The 19,633-nt window shown below is 47.3% G+C and overlaps 1 protein-coding gene across 3 annotated transcripts in view; it reads right to left on the minus strand.

The window, feature by feature from the left end:
- Positions 1 to 2,049: 2,049 nt before the first annotated feature.
- LOC101943345 (hexokinase-2) overlaps positions 2,050 to 19,633 on the minus strand; it is a 62,806-nt gene continuing 45,222 nt past the window's right edge. Inside the window, exons 10-18 of one of the 3 annotated variants that reach the window (XM_005285230.5) lie at positions 19,078 to 19,382; positions 17,749 to 17,897; positions 13,986 to 14,105; positions 12,780 to 12,875; positions 11,703 to 11,802; positions 9,478 to 9,661; positions 8,128 to 8,283; positions 5,882 to 6,115; positions 2,050 to 4,449 (exon numbers count right to left, since the gene is read on the minus strand). In XM_005285230.5, coding sequence (XP_005285287.2) covers positions 4,305 to 4,449; positions 5,882 to 6,115; positions 8,128 to 8,283; positions 9,478 to 9,661; positions 11,703 to 11,802; positions 12,780 to 12,875; positions 13,986 to 14,105; positions 17,749 to 17,897; positions 19,078 to 19,382 — 1,489 coding nt within the window. In that variant the 3' untranslated portion in view covers positions 2,050 to 4,304. Of the gene's footprint in view, positions 4,450 to 5,881; positions 6,116 to 8,127; positions 8,284 to 9,477; positions 9,712 to 11,702; positions 11,803 to 12,779; positions 12,876 to 13,985; positions 14,106 to 17,748; positions 17,898 to 19,077; positions 19,383 to 19,633 lie in introns of those variants that run through there. The other 2 variants (XR_010598599.1, XM_042840260.2) reach the window with 2 other exon arrangements.

Consider the following 19,633-nt stretch of genomic DNA (forward strand, 5'->3'; position numbering starts at 1 on the left):
TGGATTCTGGTTTGTATCGGAGTCAAAGTGGGCATGAAAAGAGGGCAGGAGCCTCTGCTGCAGCTTAAGTCAAGTGTACCCAGTGCATCCCTAAGAAGCTGTACAGGGAGGTACAACAGGCAGTGTTTTTAAGAGAGATGGGCCCTGAACTATCCACCCCGGATCGAAATTTTGAGGAAGCTTGGAGACAGCCTTCGCAACTAGCCCATTGCTCTGTAACTGGGCAAACCCAAAACTCAGATGGGAATTCCCTCTGAACTTTGAGAAAGTTTGGATCTGGCTCCCATAACTTGGTAGCATAGAGATTTTAAAACAATACTTCCCACATGGAAAGGCTTTCCTTTTGCACTCACGAGCTCCCACCTCTTTGAAGATCTCATTTGAACCTACGTTGGGGAGAAATTCCAGGAGCCACATAACTACACACTTGTCAGGACAAGAAAGCTTGAAGATAGTTGTGAGCTCCTGGGAACTTATCCTGCCGCCATTAAGCCTGTTCCATTTGCAAGAGAGCAGGTAGTTGGTGCTGAGCACCTCCTAAAACGTGCCGAGAAGCCCTCCACTCCTCAAGTCAATGGGAATGAAGGGTGCTCAGCAATTCTGGATCTGACCCTCATTCCAAGAGCCTAATGTAGCTTTCATAGAATATCAGGGTTGGAAGGGACCTCAGGAGGTCATCTAGTCCAACCCCCTGCTCAAAGCAGCACCAATCCCCAATTTTTACCCCAGTTCCCTATGTGGCACCCTCAAGGATTAAACTCACAACCCTGGGTTTAGTAGGCCAATGCTCAAACCACTGAGATATATCTCCCCTCCTTCCTTGCTCACCCAATTAAGTGCCATTGACTCCAATAGGACTACTCACCAAGGCCCAGATCCAGCAAAACACTAGCACCTACTTAGCTTGAAGTGCATGAGTAGTCCCATTGACATCATGAGATTGCTACTATGCACCTACTTCAGGGGGCACTACAGGGCCGAGCTCTGCAAAGCACTTAATCTAATGCCCATTTAAAAAAAAAAAAAAAAAAAAAACACGGTGAAAGGACTTCCATTCACTTCAGTGGGCATTGGGATGGTCCCATAAGCAAGGGGTGAAGGACCATGGCTAGGGGCTGGTTCCATCTTGCAACCCCTTATTCATGCACAGTGCCGTAACAAGGGCGAGGTGAGTGAGGCACTTGCCTCGGGGGTGCAAAGTGGGGGGTGCAGCTAAGCCGCGATCAGCGGTGCTTCGGCGGCAGCTCTACCGCCGCCGCTTCTTTGGCGGCAGGTCCCTGAGTCCCTCTCGGAGGGAAGGACCTGCCGCTGAATTGCCGCCACCGCCTAATTCATTCTTCGGCGGCAATTCAGCAGCGGGTCCTTCCCTCCGAGAGGGACTCAGGGACCCGCCGCCGAAGAGCCTGGAGCTGGCCCTTGCCTCGGGTGCAAAAATTCCTTGTTACGGCTCTGTTCGTGCAAGTCAATCCACTCGCGTCAATGCAACTCCTCAGGTGAGAATTAAACCATTTGCACAGTCGTAACCCACTCTACTGCAAGGAAAGGGAGAAGACAACATTGCCAAGCCCTGGAATCAGCAGAACACTTAAACATACCCTTAAGTTTAAGTGTGTGCTTATAACCCCTTAAGTCACGTGCCCAAGTGCTTTGCTGAACCAGACCCCAAATCAGCTACAAAGAGGGACTGCCCTAGCACCCACTATGTCATTGATTGCAAAGAAAGCATCTGTGGTAAAAATGAACTCATTCACTACTGGTGAAATATAGTGTATTTCAAAAAGAGGTACACTGCTGGATAATCCCTTGTCTTCAAGTTTATAAATATACCCACCGACTGTAACCCTCTTCACTGTACAGTAGATATAATCAAAGCAAAAATGCCTTGATCAGTAGGCAAATACTAGAAATCCCAGTAAAAGAATAACACACAACTGCTTGGTATTGGATTAGATGGTTTTCTGTTTTTTTTTTTTTAAAAAGATAATTTATTTAAATGCATCTAAAGTTTCTAAACTGGATGATACTCTTACATTATTTCTGTACACATCATTTTTGATTTTTCCATTTATTTTATATTGTAATCTTGTAGCTTATAAAAAATATAAGCATTTAAAATGCCAAGAGACACGTGTGGCGTGCTTTAAAATGGCGCTATTGGAATTGACAGCCACATAGAGATTCTTTTGGTAAAGAAGTTACCCCAAGCAGTATAAAAATATACAAAAAAAAACCCCAACCCACACACACACACAAAAATTCTATATCCCTCCAAACTGATGGTCAGTTTGAGGTTTTCACGTGTACATCACCAGACATGTGTTACCTCGTGTTAAATATTTACAAAAAAGTTTATGTGAGTCCTCACGCACCCCCGCACAATTGTGTGTGTGAATTTGCTGGTTTTGGAAACAAGAAATTGCAGAATTTAATCCGTCTGCACGGTTTTCTGTTGGCAAAATTATTAACTCTTTATCATAAAAAGCGAAGTGGTGGGGAGAGTTCTGCTGCACAGAGCAAACCTGCTGTTAGCTTTGGGGACGCCAATTTGGAAAACCACGATTTTGATATTTGGGGTCACAAAATTACCCTTATTTCTTTGCCACTGAGCTCCTGTACCCACACACGTGTTTAACTATAAGCAGGTGAGTTCTGCCATCAACGGCAGTGGGTTACTCATGTGCTTCAAGCAAAACACGGTGCCTGTTTGCAGGACTGGGACCGAATCTTGTAAGAAATTCGGACCTGAACCCCAACTCCTGATGAAGTCAATGGTAAAACTCCAGTTGCTTTCAATGGGAGCTGGAGGTGGTGGCGAAGAATAACGTATATTTGCAGAATAAAATGTTTAACCCTTTAGATTAGAAACAGTTAGGGCCTAATCCTGGTTTATTCCAGTGAGTAAACCAAGGACCTGTTCCTTCACTGCTAAAGTCAATGGGAATTTTGTCATTGACTTCAGTGTAAGCAGAATTAGGATCGTGCTTGCCTCAATAGGGGCCTGCTTCCACGAGCAATGATTACTCGTGAGTCAGAACGAGCAGGATCAGACTCTGAACTGACCAATTAATTTGTTCTCTGGCCGCCACTATTTCTTTTAGTGCACTGAATACATGGCCTTCATACTTCCATTTCCCCTGATGATACAAGACCTGAAATGACTGCACCCCTCCCATATAGCTGTCCTCAGAAATTTCAGTCCTTCCACCCTGCTTCCAGACAGTTATTTTAATTAATAATAATAAAAGAGCATTCTGCGCTAGTCTCTCAAACCACATTAAAACTAGTCAATAACAATCCCCGTTGATGACTATATAAATAAAAGACGTAAGATCTCTCGAAACATAAATACAGTGCATAAATCCAGACGTGACCTATGGGGTTTTTACGAATAAAGATACAGAGCTAGTTCACAGACAAAAATAAAACCAAACTCACCACATCAATTGAGGGCACAGTGTTGAAACCGTTGTGGAAGAGAAACCATTCACTTCAGCGATGGTTTTTTCTATGCACGCATGCGCCAGTAGGGGTCGCCATTGGCTACACATGTCAAGTACTACATTTAATTGATAGAGGAGAAGCTGGGAAATGGGACTACACCCTGAGTCCCCAAGTATTTCCAGGCACATGCTCTGCTGGTCGAATTAAAGAAGCACCTTTAACTCGATCCAGCAGGTACTTTAATATTACTCACCACTCCATACGGACACTTTGTATCCTTCGGCACAGATTCAAACACACTGATTTAAATGCTGCACCCTGTGCTTTTAAGAGCATTACCATGACTTTCATGGAAATAACACAGCCTTGATCAGGGTAAAAGACTAGTGGAGGTCTTTAACCCAATCTTAAAAGAGGTTTTGCTTTCTAGTGTGCTTATGTTAAGACTTGGACATCTACAAATAGGTATTGTTTACTATCAAAGTGACAATGCAGTGTCTTGATTGCTCTGGCATTATCCTTCTACTGCTACAGAACAAACAAACACCATTGTGGCTGGGGAGGGAGGTTTAGTATTTTAAATAGGCTGCGGTGAAACAAAAGGGCTTTGACTGGAAACGTAGCTACACGCCCTGACGACACTTTTAGCTTTACTCGAAAGGTAGTTTGATGGCATGCAATAGAACTCCTAAGAAAATAACTTCGAACACACGGCATCTCAGGTCTCAGTGGTGGTATCTCAATAGAACAAGTAAAGCTAAAAATCTGCGTGTTGAGGAGCAGGAGAAGGGGTGTGTGTTGGAGGGTGGGAAGGGGTCTGCTGGTTTTGCTCTGTTAAATCCAAGCCTTCCGAACAACTCCTCTTATCGCTGCCCGGCCTCCCGGATCCGGCACGCCACCGCTGTGATGAGTGCCGCTCCCTTGCCGCTGCCATCTTCTGACTGGAGGAAGGTCACTTCGCACTTCGGGGTCAGCTGCTTCACCGTTTCGTGCATGATGGAAGAGAAGCTGCAGTGGGTGGTGGAGGACAGGAGTGAGTATATCTATGATGCTCCCCATCTCAACCCTAGATTTTGGCCTCAGTTTATTTTAATCTCGGCTAAGAGGATGGTCAGAAGAACAAAGAACTCCCACAATGACCACCTGCATGAATCAACTGTGGGGAATGAACTTGAGACCTCTGGATCTAACCGCATGGTCTCTACTGTGTAAGCTAAAGGAGTAAGGCACCCATAAACCTCTCTACGTGGGCAGCCAATAGATGGAAACAGGGACCCACTCTGTATTGAGGTGGGTTACATAAGACACCATCTAACAGTATAAACTTGGACCTGAGCAGTCAGGCTGTGGACTAGGGAGATCCTCTGGGACACAGTGAGGAACAACACTTCCCAGTCCAGCAGAGAGCCATTCCATGCCACTAGAACAGCCTCAGGGCTATAGCAGTTGGTACCTGCTCTTCGTGAACGAGAACAACCTAGCGGGTCCATATAGCAGCAGCTCCACTGGCCTCCACGCTCCTTCTACCACTTCCCCTGGGTTGGTAGCTGAGGAGGCTGGGTTTAGCTCAGTGAGTCTCCGGCATGATGGACCCAAGGGGGTAAAGCGCCTTTCGTCCCTGACTTTCGAAAAGCTGAACTTTTCAAAATGGCATCCTCAAAGCTGATCTAGCCCATAATGCACTGCACTAACTGCACAAGCCATCCCGGGGCAGAAGAAAGAATGCTTCCTGAGCCCTGCACTGACCCAATTAGCAATGAAAATGTAGACATAGCAACACAGCTATTCACAAACGAATGTCAGTCATAGAAATCCAAGACCAGCTGGATACAGTCTTTAAAGCATGTCTCATGGTCTCAAAAGTAGATCTCCCAGCCCTTTGCTAAGTGACCAAAGACAAGGGTGCTTCTACCCCTTCCATGCAGAACATATTCCATCATCTAATGGATCACAACTTCACACACACCCCCACAACCCACCCCAGGTTTGGCCTATTAATTTCATCCCACTGTTTTAGGGCTGGTTGAGAAATGGTCGCATATTTTTGGCAAAAGATTTAGAACCAAAAAATCTCAATTTTACATGGATTTTTTACAATTTTTTCATCTCAATAAAGTAATTTGTTTTGATACAAATTTTTCCCTTTCATTCCTCTCCTTTTTCAGTCCCTTGGGAAAGAGAAAGGGGGAAAAACCAATACCCCAAAAGTGAACATTTTTTCATTTCAATGTGAAGCCAATGTTTGGTTTCCATGGGGAAAAAAAAATACCGAACAATATGAATATTTTTGGATTATCCAAAAAAAGGTGGATGAAAAGTTTTCAACCAGCCCTGGTTCTTATGTCTGCCATTGTAGCCTGCTTGTGACTGTCATATCTGCCTGCAACGTCCCCTTTGAACAACCTCTGACCTATGGGGACTCTCACCCAGGGTAACTTACTGAGGATGCAGTTTGTAGAGTGTCCCGTCCACACCAACTGTGACCTTAAGGAAGTCCAGCTTGCGGTTCTCCCGGATTTTATCCACCACCGCTGCCATACCAGCGCCACAGAGCTGAGCAGCACGCCTGGCTACCACAGTGCACACCTCCTTCACAATGATGCTGTCATCACACGTGCTCTCCAGGCCCAGGTGCTGGAGGATGGAGCGGACCTGGAGCAGGGCTAGGCAATCGCTGGAGGAAGGCAGATAGGGCAGGAGAGGCATTAGAGACCTAAAGAAAGCCTTCTGTCAACATCAGAATGCAGACACAGTCTGGACTCAGGATGCCCTTGGAAGTATAGTTCTAATCTAAAGAATGACGTTAATTCATTCCTTCTCGTGTAATAACAGCTTCTGCAGGCCAGGTTCTGCCTTCAGTGCAGCCCCACTGCTTGCACTGGGCGTAACTGATCGGAACTTGGCAAAGAATCCTGTTGATGATGCACAAGGAAGAAGAGATTTTCCAACTCATTCTCCTGCAGCTGAGCTGTCTCCACGCGGCTAAGAGAGTGAGAAGCAACCAGGTCTAGATTTTTAAAGCCTTATGCTTAACAATCTGTCCCACCTTGTATTTAGCTTGGACACTCTGGTTACCACCTCCGGACCTGAGGAAGAACTCCATGAAGCTCAAAAGCTTGTCCCTTCTGCCCATTCAAATTGGTCCAATAAAAGATAGGATCTCACCTGCCTTGTCTCATTTAGATTTTGAAAAGGTATTTAGGTGATGCTCCACTCAGCGCTGCAACACCTAAGAGACTTAGGAGCCAGGCTCATTTTCAAGAGCACCTAAGTCACTCAAAGTGCCTTTCAAACGTAATGCTTCTATTTGTCACTCAGATCAGCAGAGCTGACTGAATACCCAGGAGGCAGATATGTTGGGTAGTAAAGGGGCAGCATTTCCTGTACACTGGGAGTTCCAAAGAGGTCTAAGGAAATTAGATGCCCCAGTCCCACTGGATTTTAATGAGATCTGGGTACCTAAATCCCTTTGACAACTTTGAAAATCCCTGTTTTTCCACTCAGCAGACCTCACTAGCGTGAACTAAGTTTACATCATAATCAGAGTGGTGATTTCATCATAAAGCCCCCGATTATGAGCGCAGAAGTAGCTCCTCCAGTTAACAATAGCTTGTTAATATCTAGTGCAGCGGGAATAGAGAGAACTCTGCACTCACAGCTTGGTTCATCCTCCACCACCCAAAAAACCCACCCCATGGACAGTGTTCACAGCCAGAGCCCTGGGATTCTATCCAGTTATTTACATGTACACCTAAGAATTTGGAAGAATTCTGGATCTAATGTGACTTGGATGAAATTCCACTGACTTCCTTAGAACTATATTACTAGATCACTCCCGGTTGCTGCTTGCGCTGCAGATGTTTGACTCTCACACTAAAACTCCATAAGGGATTCCAATCAGGAATCAGAGCCTCTTCCTACCCATTCCCACCTCCCCCCAGTGCTTTAATGGAGGACATTTTTTAAAAACGGCAACAATTAAAGATCAACACCGCAGCTGAGCAGGACATGCAAGGCAACATCCGTGAGCAACCACACAACAAACTGGAGCGCGTGCGCGCAAGAAGGGAAATTATTTCAGGAAGGAAACAATGGGTCAGTGATATTACAAAAAAATAGAGATTAACAGTCACTGCTGTATGGGGGACTGGTTTTAATGCAGCATGAAAACCCTCGGCATGACATTGCTCTGCAAGAAGCAGATCCTGCAAGGGACTGAGCGGGGTAAGTGGGAGCTAGAATCCAGCAAGCTGATGAACGCTGAAAACCACAACTGGGCAAAATGTTTTGTCTGACACTGGGTGGGGAGGGAAGGCGTGGGGGGCAAAAATAATACAGATTTGGCAACACACAAACATTTCGCCAATCATTTCAATTAAAAAAAAATCTGAAAAATATTCGTGTTTTGTTCCAAAATGTCCTTTAATTTTATTAAAAACTCAAAAAGTTACAAAAAGGCTTGAAATCAAAACAAATTGTTTAGTTTCAGGTCAAATGAAACTTCGGTCAATGAACCGCATAGTAATTTTTTTTTCAATTTTTCCATTTGCCAGCTGTACTCAAGAGCTTGCTAAATTTCACTGGATATACTTTCCCCAACTCAATTACATCCCATCTGTAGGCAAGGGGCAAGAGTCTTCGTTCATCCACCTTCCCAACTCCTCCCTTCTGCGTCTGGAATCTCACCTCTCAATTTGAGACAGGAACTTGGTCTCGAATATCCCCCTGGTCTTCAGCCTTTCGGATATCCGCCCCCGGAACAGCAGCCCCCTCTTGGTGAAGTCGATCAGGATATTTCGGACAATCTCGCCCAGGTACATCCCGCTGATCATTTTCTCAAACCTGGAGTTGAAAAGGCACAGCTGAGCGTGGGGTAGGAAGGACAGGGTAGGGGGTAAGGCAAAGGACTGGGACTCTGGAGATCTTGGTTCCATGCTCAGCTCTGCCACAGATTCCCTGTGTAATCTCAGGCAAGTCACTGAATCTCCCCCCCAGTACCTCAGTTCCCCACCTGTACAATGAAGATAACAATCCTTCCTATCTCGCAGGGTGCTGGAAGGACAAAACCCATTTACAATTGAGAGGCACTCGCCTGCCCTTCATTGCTGTAGTAGCGAAGTACAAAGACAGCTTCAAATGGGGTGATTTGGAGGTGTCATCACATGGGCTGGACTCTGGCATCTGCATCATCTGATGTGCACTTAGAGGTTACTTAGTGGGAGGAGCCCTGCTCAGCATTAAGAACGTGAAATGCTCAACTGCAGTGGGGTGAGAACCACCTGGCTCTAGGATGGGGTTTGTAGAGGAATTCTAGGCTGCCCTTTAAATACTTTGTGCCTCTCACAGCACTTTCTTTCCAAGGATCGCAAAACAATGGGCTGGATTTTCCTGACACTTAACAAGGGTGCAAATCAGTGTAAACGCCACAGACTTCAGCAGAGTTACTCCTGCTTCGCACCTGGGGGCGAGTGAGAGGAGTATCCGGCCCAGTGAGTTAAATCTGACACCATTCCTGTCAAGTTGTAGCATGATCCCACCATGTTGTGGGTGGAAAACAGAGGCACAGAGAGATGAAAAAGAAACATCCCAAGTTCTAGCCTTGGTTTATTTTAAATTCTGCCGAGGTGATGGTCAGAAAAACAGGGAGGAATCTTTATGATGCTCAGGTACCATGTAATGAAGCTAATGGGACAAATCCTAGCCCCTGGCTGGTAGCTCAGGATGTGCTAGGCCAGGGGTTCTCAAACTGGAGGTCGCGAGGTGATTACATGGGGGGTCGCGAGCTGTCAGCCTCCACCCCAAACCCCACTTTGTCTCGAGCATTTATAATGGTGTTAAATATACAAAAAAGTGTTTTTAATTTATAAGGGAGGGGGGTGTCACACTCAGAGGCTTGCTATGTGAAAGTGGTCACCAGGACAAAAGTTTGAGAACCACTGTGCTAGAGAGATCCCTTAATGCCATGTGTTCTCCAAGAGAGTGTGGAAAGCATGACTGTCCTCAAGGCCCTGCACGCACACACACACACACACACACCTTTGTTTCCCGGCATTGAGAGAAAGTTCGTCCACCGCCACATCGAATTCTGTCCGGAAGTCATCCAAGCAGCCGTTGTCCCCAAACGCCCCCCACTCCATGTTAATGCACATTCTGCCCTCTTCACCCTCCACCAGCTCCACGTTCCTCATCTCCTCCATGTAGCAGGCGTTGCTGCCCGTGCCTGTGGCAGAAGAGCACAGAAAGGTCTAAAGGCTCATGAAACATCTCTTGCTTTGAGGGGAATACAAGGGAAAGCAAAAAAAAGGTTGCAAGATAAGAGCTGTACTACTACTGGTAGTTAATAGAGACTCGTTCAGCTCAAGCAGGGGAGAGACCTATCCCAGACGCTGTCAGTGCCTGGTGTAGCATACAGCCGTGATGTCTATAGTGTGCAGTCACCCATCTATTACTATATATGATCTGTTGCTATCATCTTACCTGCTAAATGCTGGGGCAGGGGTGGGGAACCTTTTTTCTATGATGGGCCATTGACCCACAGGAAAAAACAAAAAAAAAAAATCAATCGCTGGCCACACACAAGAATCATAGAATATCAGGGTTGGAAGGGACCTCAGGAGGTCATCTAGTCCAATCCCCTGCTCAAAAGGATCACAAAACCATGCGCTGGATTTTCCTGCCACTTAACAAGGATGTAAATCAGTGTAAACGCCACAGACTTCAGCAGAGTTACTCCTGATTCGCATCTGGGGGTGAGTGAGAGGCATATCTGGCCCAGTGAGTTAACCCTGACACCATCCCTGTCAAGTTGTAGCATGATCCCACCAAGTAAAAAGCAACTTAAATTTAGTGGGTTTTTTTAGAGACAGAAATATAAAAAACTTTCAACTCACCCACCCAGGGGGGCACGGAGGCTCAGGGCTCCCCCCACAGCGGGGCGAGCCGGCGCTCGCAGCACCAGCCCTGCAGGAAGGCACTGGAACTTGCCACAGGCTGGATGAAATTAAGCAGCAGGCTGAATCCAGCCCATGGGTTGTAGGTTCCCCACCCCGTGCTAAAGCTTGCTAAAAGTCACTTTGGCGGAATCTAAATTTTCCATGAGATCATGTCGTTTTCAACAACAAAATTTTGCCAAGGAGAAAATGGACACTATTTCCATTTTGACATTTTTGGAACAGAATTTTGGTTTTTCTTTTCTAAACTGATTTTATATCATCCAAAAATTGGAAAAAAGTTGACATTGAAAGAAAAAGCCATTTAAATTGACCCCAAGCAATTTTTCTCCAAAATTTTTGTTCCATGGAAATTTTGAAATTCGATGTTTTGTTCCAATTCGGAAGAAAAACAAATTTTGAAATAGCAGAAAATTCCAGTTTACGCTCTGCTGAAGGTCAAATATTCTGCTGACAATTCCACTTAAATCAATGGAGCAGAGGGGGAGGGATAGCTCAGTGGTTTGAGCATTGGCCTGCTAAACCCAGGGTTGTGAGTTCAATCCTTGAGTGGGCCACTTAGGGATCTGGGGCAAAATCAGTACTTGGTCCTGCTAGTGCAGGCAGGGGGCTGGACTCAATGACCTTTCAGGGTCCCTTCCAGTTCTGTGAGATAGGTATAATCTGGTAGATCACTGCCCAGTATGAGTTCAGAGGTGCTAAATTAAGAAGTTTTTTTTGTTAGAAAGTGGGCAATAGGGTTTAGGGGTTTTACCATTACTCTGTGCAGCCCTGTCAATGCAAATTTCACAGTCTTATGTGACACCTGTGTCTACTATCTCTGCAGCATCGCCTACACAATGGCCGTTCTCTTGAGCTTAAACAGCTTGGGAAAAAGCAATGAGGGTTACGTGAGCCTCTCAAGAATGAAGCGAGAAGATCACCCTGATGCATTAGGCCTGTCAAAACATGCCACCCACGAAACCTAAAGTATTCACCAGGAGGAATTCTTTATCAATACCAGCATCCTTTATAGTCTTTCACCATGGAAGGTAATAAAGTCACATCTGCTTGTACCACATCTGAATTTGGTTCCAAATACTCAAGGAAATGAAGCTGGTTGGGGGTGAGGAAGGCAAAATATTTCCACTGACTGCCATTTTTCACTAAAATTTCAAATATTTTAACATTTTTCCAACCATTGGTGGAAAATTCTGATGTGTACTAGATCTCCGGGGAATAGCTAAAAGATACAGGACATGAGGGGAGTACAGAATAGGAACGGGTACGGGGAAAAGAGATTGGTTTGTTATGTAAAGCTTCAGTTCTTACCAACGATGAGCCCGACTTCACAATAAGGATCTTCATAACCACAGGTCATCATGGTGCCTACTGTGTCATTCACCACTGCTACCACATCCAGATCAAACTCCTGGGGAAGAAAGGGCTACCATGCATTATTCTGGAAGAACCAGCACCTTTTATGCTCCCTTTCACTGTTGCAATCAGAGCAACATCCTCAACGTGAATGATGCAGAGCAGAAAGGGCCTGACTTTTTGAAGTCTCCCTATGTAGGTTTAATACAACTCCCATTACTGGAATCAAAGCAACTAAGGGTATGTCTACCCTGCAATTAGACACATGCGGCTGACCCATGCCAGATGACCTGAGCTCAGGCTATTAAAGGGGCTGTTTAATTGCGGTGCAGATGTTCAGGCTCGGGCTGGAGCCCGACTATGGGACCCTCCAACTTTGCAGGTTGGGAGGGTCCCAGAGCTTGGGCTCCAGCCTGATTCAGAACGTCTCGCTGCTATTTTTAGCCTCGTGGCACAGGACATGGACTCAGACTCGCAGACGTGTCTCCTCCCCCCCAGTGTAGACTTACCTTAGATGGCCATATTTAGAACTTAGGACTGTTCATCTACAGAGCCAAGCACTTCAGGAAACTAGGCCTCATCCAAAATACCCCAAACAAGGTAAAACTGCCTGTAACTTGGCTCATTTACATTGGCAGGTTGAAGAGCCGGGATGACCTTGCTACGGTTAGAACCTGCAGCTGTAAGAATTTCCCCCAATGCCCTTTTTCAGAGCATGTTATGTGTCCCCGAATTCACAGCAGCACAGCACACCTAAATCTGCTACCGCTGCCAGCTAGGGGACTTAGTCCAATCGCTCAAGCTGTAGAGACCCTTGCTCTTAGCTCTGAAGATCCCGTGTCCAACCCTTAGTGAGGAGTAAGATACGACAGTCATTTAGCCATTTTCTGACCTTATGCTCAGCCAAGTAAATTTCCTTTCTAGCTGCAGTGAGAATTCCAAACAGATCTGGATTATCTGAGTGACTAGTTGCAAATTCTCCCTTTCATTCATGCACTGATCGCTCAGATCAGTGGTCCCATGGATATTCACCTCTCTCCTATGAATAGCTTCTTTCAGCAGGTTCACCACATCTTCTCCTTCACAGCCAGTAGCTTTGAACCCTTTAGTCCATTTCAGGAGTATCCCCTTAACAAGAGAACAAAAGATACAATAAACCAGAGGGGAAGAGAGTGCAGAATAGTTAGCAGCAAGCAAAGACTTACAGTCACTTAAGATCTGCTCTGGTAAGAGTGCTCTTTATAGCTAAATCAGTTCACGTACACGGCTAAAGGGGACCCTAGTCAAGATTTAAGATCGACTCGTAATTTTAGGTGCCCAACAGGTGGTAACTTAAAAGGGTCTGATTTTGAGAGTAGGTCTATTAGCCAAGATGATCAGGGACGCAAGCTCATGCTCGGGGTGACCCTAAACCTCTGACTGCCAGAGGCCAGGAAGGGAAGACAGGGGTGGATCACCCCAGCTGTCCTGTTCTGTACAACCCCTCTCTAGGCCTGACCATCACTGCTCTGACCACTAGGTCTGACCACTGCTTGCATCCCGGCCCACGACAGGAAACTAAGGACAACCAGGGAATAATGTTGTGTTGCACCCTCTTTATCTTCATTTGATCTATTTAGATTGTAAGCTCTTTGGGGCAAGCACCTCTCCTTTGATGTGCCCAGCATTGCTTGTGGGTGGAATTAATAAAAACACACATAGTAATACAATGACATTTAAAAACTAATCACAGACGAGAGTATGACAAGTCACAGGACATCCCTCGATGGAGAGCAACCTGGAAGGGACAGAGATGAGGACCAAGAGAGTACACTTTGTGAAAGACATCCATGGGCAGCTATCCTCTGGTAGGATTTAGCCCCTGGATTGGTGGGGCACAATGAAGATGAGATTAGAATGGTCAGAGAGGTGCAAAGAGAATTTCAATAGTTAGGAAGGTAACTAAGGAGGAGGTTGATGATGGTCCATCTTGGAGCAGAACTGCTGTGCCAACGGTGTTCTGGAAGACTATGGAAGAGGGAACTACAATAGGATGGAAAGGAGTTAGGATATGATCAAAATTTCAGGTCAGGTAGGGCCAAGATAAGGAGAAATGTCTAGAGGTGGCAACAAGTGAGACAGGAAAAAGAAGTTTGAAAACAAGGATGTCATCTTCTAATCCTTCCCTCTGTTTCTGAACAGTGTAGCAATACAGGCTTGTTAGTAGGTACAGATACCAGGTAGCTAGATATAGGTTACCTCATCAAGGTTATTCTGTTGGCAAGGGAAAGAGAAGGTGAATCCCATAGGAAGTGACACGCCCTTCATTCCCATGTATTCCAGGAAGTCCGAAATGCAGTGGACGATGTGATCAAACAGCTGTAGACAGACAACCAGAGGCAGTTGCTTTAATAACTGCAGAAAACTTGATTAAATACCAAGCTACCAGCTAAGTAAGAGTGTGTCTGCTGGTACTAGCAAAGGCCAATGGGCTACCACTTCAACTTAGCTGCATAACCAAGTAGTGAAAAATCCATCTCCATGGAGGTCTTCCTCCTGTAGCTAATTATACAGCGGCACCTATATATATATATTCAGGCATCTCCTAAATTTTGACTAATATTTGTCAAAATTTAGGAGATGCCTGAATCCAGAGTTTGGGGCTGGGTTACCCGTCACCCCATCTGCAATGGGATACAAACCCCACCCCCTCTCAGCCCCAAAGTTATCACCTGAAGTTTCAGGCTTTTCTCCTTCAGCCCCCTTTTCTTTATTTAAAAGATTTGTCTCTGCATTTCATGCACAGGTTAAAAAACAAAACAAAATTCAACATTAATACAGTGTTCTTCACCCAGAGGAATGCAAAAGCACTTTACAAACTTAAGAGACACGTGCCTTATAGTGACAGGTTACAGAAACTCAATCTATTTGGTTTATCCAAGAGATGGTCAAGAAGTGACTTGATTATGGTCTGTAAACACCTACACCCGGGGAAGAGATTTCAGAGAGCAGCCAGTTCTAATCGAGCAGAAAAAGGCAGAACATGATCTAAGGGTTGGAAGCTGAAGCTAAAACAAATTCAGACTAAAAAAAAAAAGTGCTCTTTATTTCTGAACAGTGAGGTTAGCTCACCATTGGAGCAACTGACCCAGGGATGTGGTGCATTTGAAGCCTTTAAATCAACACCTGGTCTCTTTTTAAAAAATTATGCTATAGCGGAAACAGAAGTTACGGGTTTGATGCAGAAGTTATTAGGCAAGGTTCTTTGGCCCCTGTTATGCAGGAGATCAGACCAGATGATCACAACAGTCCCATCTGGCTTTGAAATTGATCAGCCTGTGAATCTGGGGGCTGATCTGCAATGCCGAGGTCACGCTCCACTCTCGCTGATGCAGTGGGTGTTGAGGAGGCTCAATCTCTCCAAAGAGGTGTTTAGCACCTCACGAGAGGGGACATCATTTTTGCCCAACACTGAAATGCAGCCAGCTCTGGGATGGAAGCACACAGCTATTCCACCAGCAACCAGCACAGAGCTACACTAGAATTAAGGTTGTGTTCGCTCAGTTATCCTTATCTAAGGGCTTCTCTACACTATGGGTCTACACCATGGGTCTATGGCATGCTGTAGGAACTTCAGCTCCCCGCTGACTATAAGGTAGGTCAACTGAAGCATCCTTCCATCACCCTATCTACTTCTACCCCCTGAGTTAGGTTGACTTAACTATGGTAGGGTTACCATATCTCGTAAATAAAAAAAGAGGACCCTCCACGGGCCCTGGCCCCGCCCATTTCCCCACCCCTAGCCCTGCCCCAACTCCGCCCCTTCCCCACCCTAACTCCGCCCCCTCCTCCCTCCCACTCCCAGCCAGGGGGAAAAGGCTGCCCCAGTGCTACCGGCTTCAGGGTTTGCCGGGCAGCCCCAGACCCTGCGCCCCCAGCCGGCGCTTCCCCAGCGCAGCTGGAGCCCGGGAGGGGAAGCACCCAGCCGGGGGTGCAGGGTCTGGAGGCTGCCTGGCAAACCGTGAAGCCAGTAGCGCTCGGGCTTTGGGCAGCCCCTATGCCTCCGGACCCTGCGCCCCAGCCGGGCACTTCCCCTCCCGGGCTCCGGCGGTGCAGCGTCCGGAAGCACGGGGGCTGCCCGAAGCCGGTAGCGCTCGGGCAGCCCGGCTCTTAAACAGAGCGGCGGCTGGAGGCTCTGCTCCTCTTCGGCTCTGTGTAACTTACACAGTGTCAGTTACACAGAGCCCCCACGGCTGGAGGCTCTGCTCGTCTTCAGCTCTATAAGAGCCGGGCTGCCCAAGCGCTACCGGCTTTGGGCAGCCCCCGTGCCTCCGGACCCTGCGCCGCCGGAGCCCGGGCGGGGAAGTGCCCGGCTGGGGGCGCAGGGTCTGGAGGCACGGGGGCTGCCTGAAGCTGGTAGCGCTCGGGCAGCCCGGCTCTTAAACAGAGCCGAAGAGTCGGGGAGGAGTAGAGCCGCCATTTTCCCGGACATGTTCAGCTTTTTGGCAATTCCCCCCGGACGGGGGTTTGACTGCCAAAAAGCCGGACATGTCCAGGAAAAAGGGGACGTATGGTAACCCTAAACTATGGCCCCTCAGGGGTGTCGATTTTTCAGCCTAAATTTTAAGTGTACGCCAGGCCTAACTGAAATTGCAGGGGAAAATTTTATAAGCAGTATGAAAATTCTTCTTCAGTACCCTCTTCATTTGCTCAGTGCCGGGCTAAATTCTCTGCTGCCTGAATTCTACCAAGGGCAATGGGTTTACAACAGGAAGGAATTTGGATCATGCTGATTTCCCAACATTTGCTGCTCTATTTTAGAACTTCTGTGATTTACTCTGTAGTGAGGGGTATGGAGGGGAATACTTCAGTGAGTCATTTCAACGCATTGTGGTGGGGAGGGTTAGGGGAGAATCTCCTTTTCTTAGAGCCTTGTTTTGCTTGGTTTTTTCAGATTCAGGTGATGGGTCTATTAAGTTTCAGGGACAAAGCAAGAGCTTGAGCGGTCAGGCTGGCTGCTAGAACAGCTGGATTCCTTGGAAGAAGGCCTTGTGACAGGAGATATGGGCAAGGATGGATTAACAGAGCCACATGGGCATCATATAGTCAATGCAAGATAGGAATGCTGAATGCAGGGGGCTGCTCTACAACAATGGACCTGGGCCCATGGTTTTGATCTTACTCTGCCACCGGCTGTGAAATATTAGCGAGGCTTATTTCTTCTGTCTTTTAACAGGAACAAAGCTACCAGCTGAACTGAGACACAAAATCTCATCTTCTTTCATGGTCTGAATACTCACATGGCGTTAATACATCACACCTACACCCTGCTCCCGTTCGCCTAACCAAGCCCGCTTGCCTTGGTCCCTTATTATCATGATAACAGTGACAAGTGGGCACAGAACAGCAGCATCTTTACACTCATTTTATATTGGGGCAAATGGCAACATAGTGCCCAGAATTTGCTCCAGTGCAACTACTGAGGAATACTACTACACCCAAAACAGCCTGAAATACTTTGCAGAATTATGCTTAAGTCACCAGGTGACTCTGGGAAGTCACTCAACTTCTGTGCCTCAGTTTCCCTACCTGTAAAACACGATCTTTGCCGCTTTTGCGAAGAGTCTGCGTTCTATGGATGGAGAGCACTATTGCAGTGGTATGAGTTATTTGAAATGGTTTTGATGGTTTCTACGGATAGGCATTACGAGTGCATCCATCTTTGGCGTCCAAGCATGTCGGTCTGCTGGACTGTGTAATTTCAGATCCCAAATCACACTATAATAATAGCATTTCTGTAGAACTTTTCATCCATAGATGTCAAAGCACGTCACAAAGGTGGAGCGGTTTCACCACCCCATTTTAAAGACTGAGGCACGTAAGGGGCCTGTCCAAGGTAACAAACAGGCTGCGGCAAAAGCCATGGCTAGAAGCCAGGTCCCCCTGCTCCCACCCCATACCCTAACCACCAAAACACTTCAGGTGAGACGCCACCTCTTCTTTCAAGCTGGCCCTTGCTCACCTCCTCTCCTGTCCCCTGCATGATCTCCTGCGGGATTGAGTAGATCTTATTGTGCATCTCAACGCCACGCCTAATCCCATTCCGCACACGCACCAGCAGCACACGGAAATTCGTTCCCCCAAGATCCAAGGCCAAGAAGTCTCCTTTTTCTGAAACCCAAACGAAGGCAGTTACCACACTATCCACAGCGGCTGCCAGTGAATGATGTGCCCAGATCACCCCAAAGACCCAGCCAGCCCCAACCTCTCATCTACAGGCAGTGGAGCAACCAAGGAATGCAAAGTAAAGGGGGAGTAGGCAAGACAATGGGCCTGGATATGGGGGGGTTAATTCCAACCCGTGGAAACTGAAGTTATGGGAGTTAAACCAGTGAGAGATCAGAATCCTCCCTCTGAACTCTTCTGGAGAATCGGAATGAACCATGGATGACCAATTCTCTGTCCCCATTATGTTATGTACCATGACAATGCATAGACATCTCAACTGAGATCAGAGCTTCCCTGTGCTAGGTGCTTCAATCTAAATGGACAAGACAGAGAAGGTGTGGGAGGGGAAGCAGGGGCACAGAGCATGGAAGTGACCTGCTTATGGTCATGCAGCAAGGTCAGTGGGAGCATCAGGAGTAGAACCCAGATGAACAAAGTCCTAGTCCAGTGCTCTAGCCACTCGGCCACGTTGCCTCGAAAGCTGTTCAGGAACTTTCTTTGCTTCAAAGTGTGCATTGGAAACCCAACTGCATGCGCAAATCTGAAGTCCACAAATCCAGGGCTACAAGTCCCCAGAAGGCCACCCTGTTCCTCAGTGACTCATGTTTGTTAATGCCTAGCGCCAGTACGAGAGTCCACTCTGATATGGTGCCCAAGTGGATTAGGCAGCACATAGGCACCGACTCTGGGTGCTCTGGGGCTGGAGCACCCATGGGGAAAAATTAACGGGTGCTCTGCACCCACTGGCAGCCAAGCTTCCCCGTCCTCGCCTCCTTCCTCCTCTCCCTCCCTCACAGCGCTTCCCAGCCCCCCAAACAGCTGTTTGGCTGTGCTTAGGATTTTCTGGGAGGAAGGGGGAGGAGGCAGAGAAGAGGTGGGGCAGAGGTGGGGACTTGGGGGACGGGCTGGAATGGGGGCAAGGCAAGGGCGGTGCAGGGGCGGGAAGAGGTGGGGGAGGGGCAGGAAGGGGGAGGGGGTGGGGTCAGAAGGGAAGTCGGTGCCTATGAGGTAGCAGATCCAAACCTTTAAATACAAAGGAGCTCAGATTGAAGGTTCTGCCCCCTTTACAGCCTGATGTTCTAACCAGCAGGGGACAGGAGTGTTCACACACACAGTATGATACCTGTTCCATCTGGAGTGGCACACACGTAAGTGGGAAGCATTTTCACAGTGGCGTCCAGGTGCGATGCTTTGCTCAGTCCCCTCTCCATCTCTATCCTCAACCTATCCTTCACCTCCAGCAGCTGCTCATGGCTCAGCTTCAGGGCTTCGAGGGTCTTCTGCCTTGCCTTATGCTGGGCTGCTAGCCTGTAGGCCACCGCCGTGACCATAGCGGCCCCTTTGCCGCTCCCATCTTCCGAGCGAACGAATCGGATGTCACAGTCTGGCAGCAGCTTCCGCACCGTCTTCTGAAGGCGTCGAGCAAAACTGCACAGGACAAAGGCGGGAGTGAGTATCACCCACTCAGTGTGGTACTCCAGGCCCCTCTACTGGTGGCTGGCCCACATATAGACACTGACAGCTCGCGGAGGCTCATGCTTTTAGATCCAGAGGGCCCAGGTTCTATCCCTGTTGCCTACCCTCACCCAGCCCTACACAAAGCTAGACCTCATTTAGGTCTGTAGCCTTGCAAGATCTTATCCATTGATGGACAAGCTTCTGAAGGTCTTTTCCTGCAG

The sequence above is a fragment of the Chrysemys picta genome, chromosome 2 (genome assembly GCF_011386835.1).
Source record: "Chrysemys picta bellii isolate R12L10 chromosome 2, ASM1138683v2, whole genome shotgun sequence".
Classification (NCBI taxonomy): domain Eukaryota; kingdom Metazoa; phylum Chordata; order Testudines; family Emydidae; genus Chrysemys; species Chrysemys picta.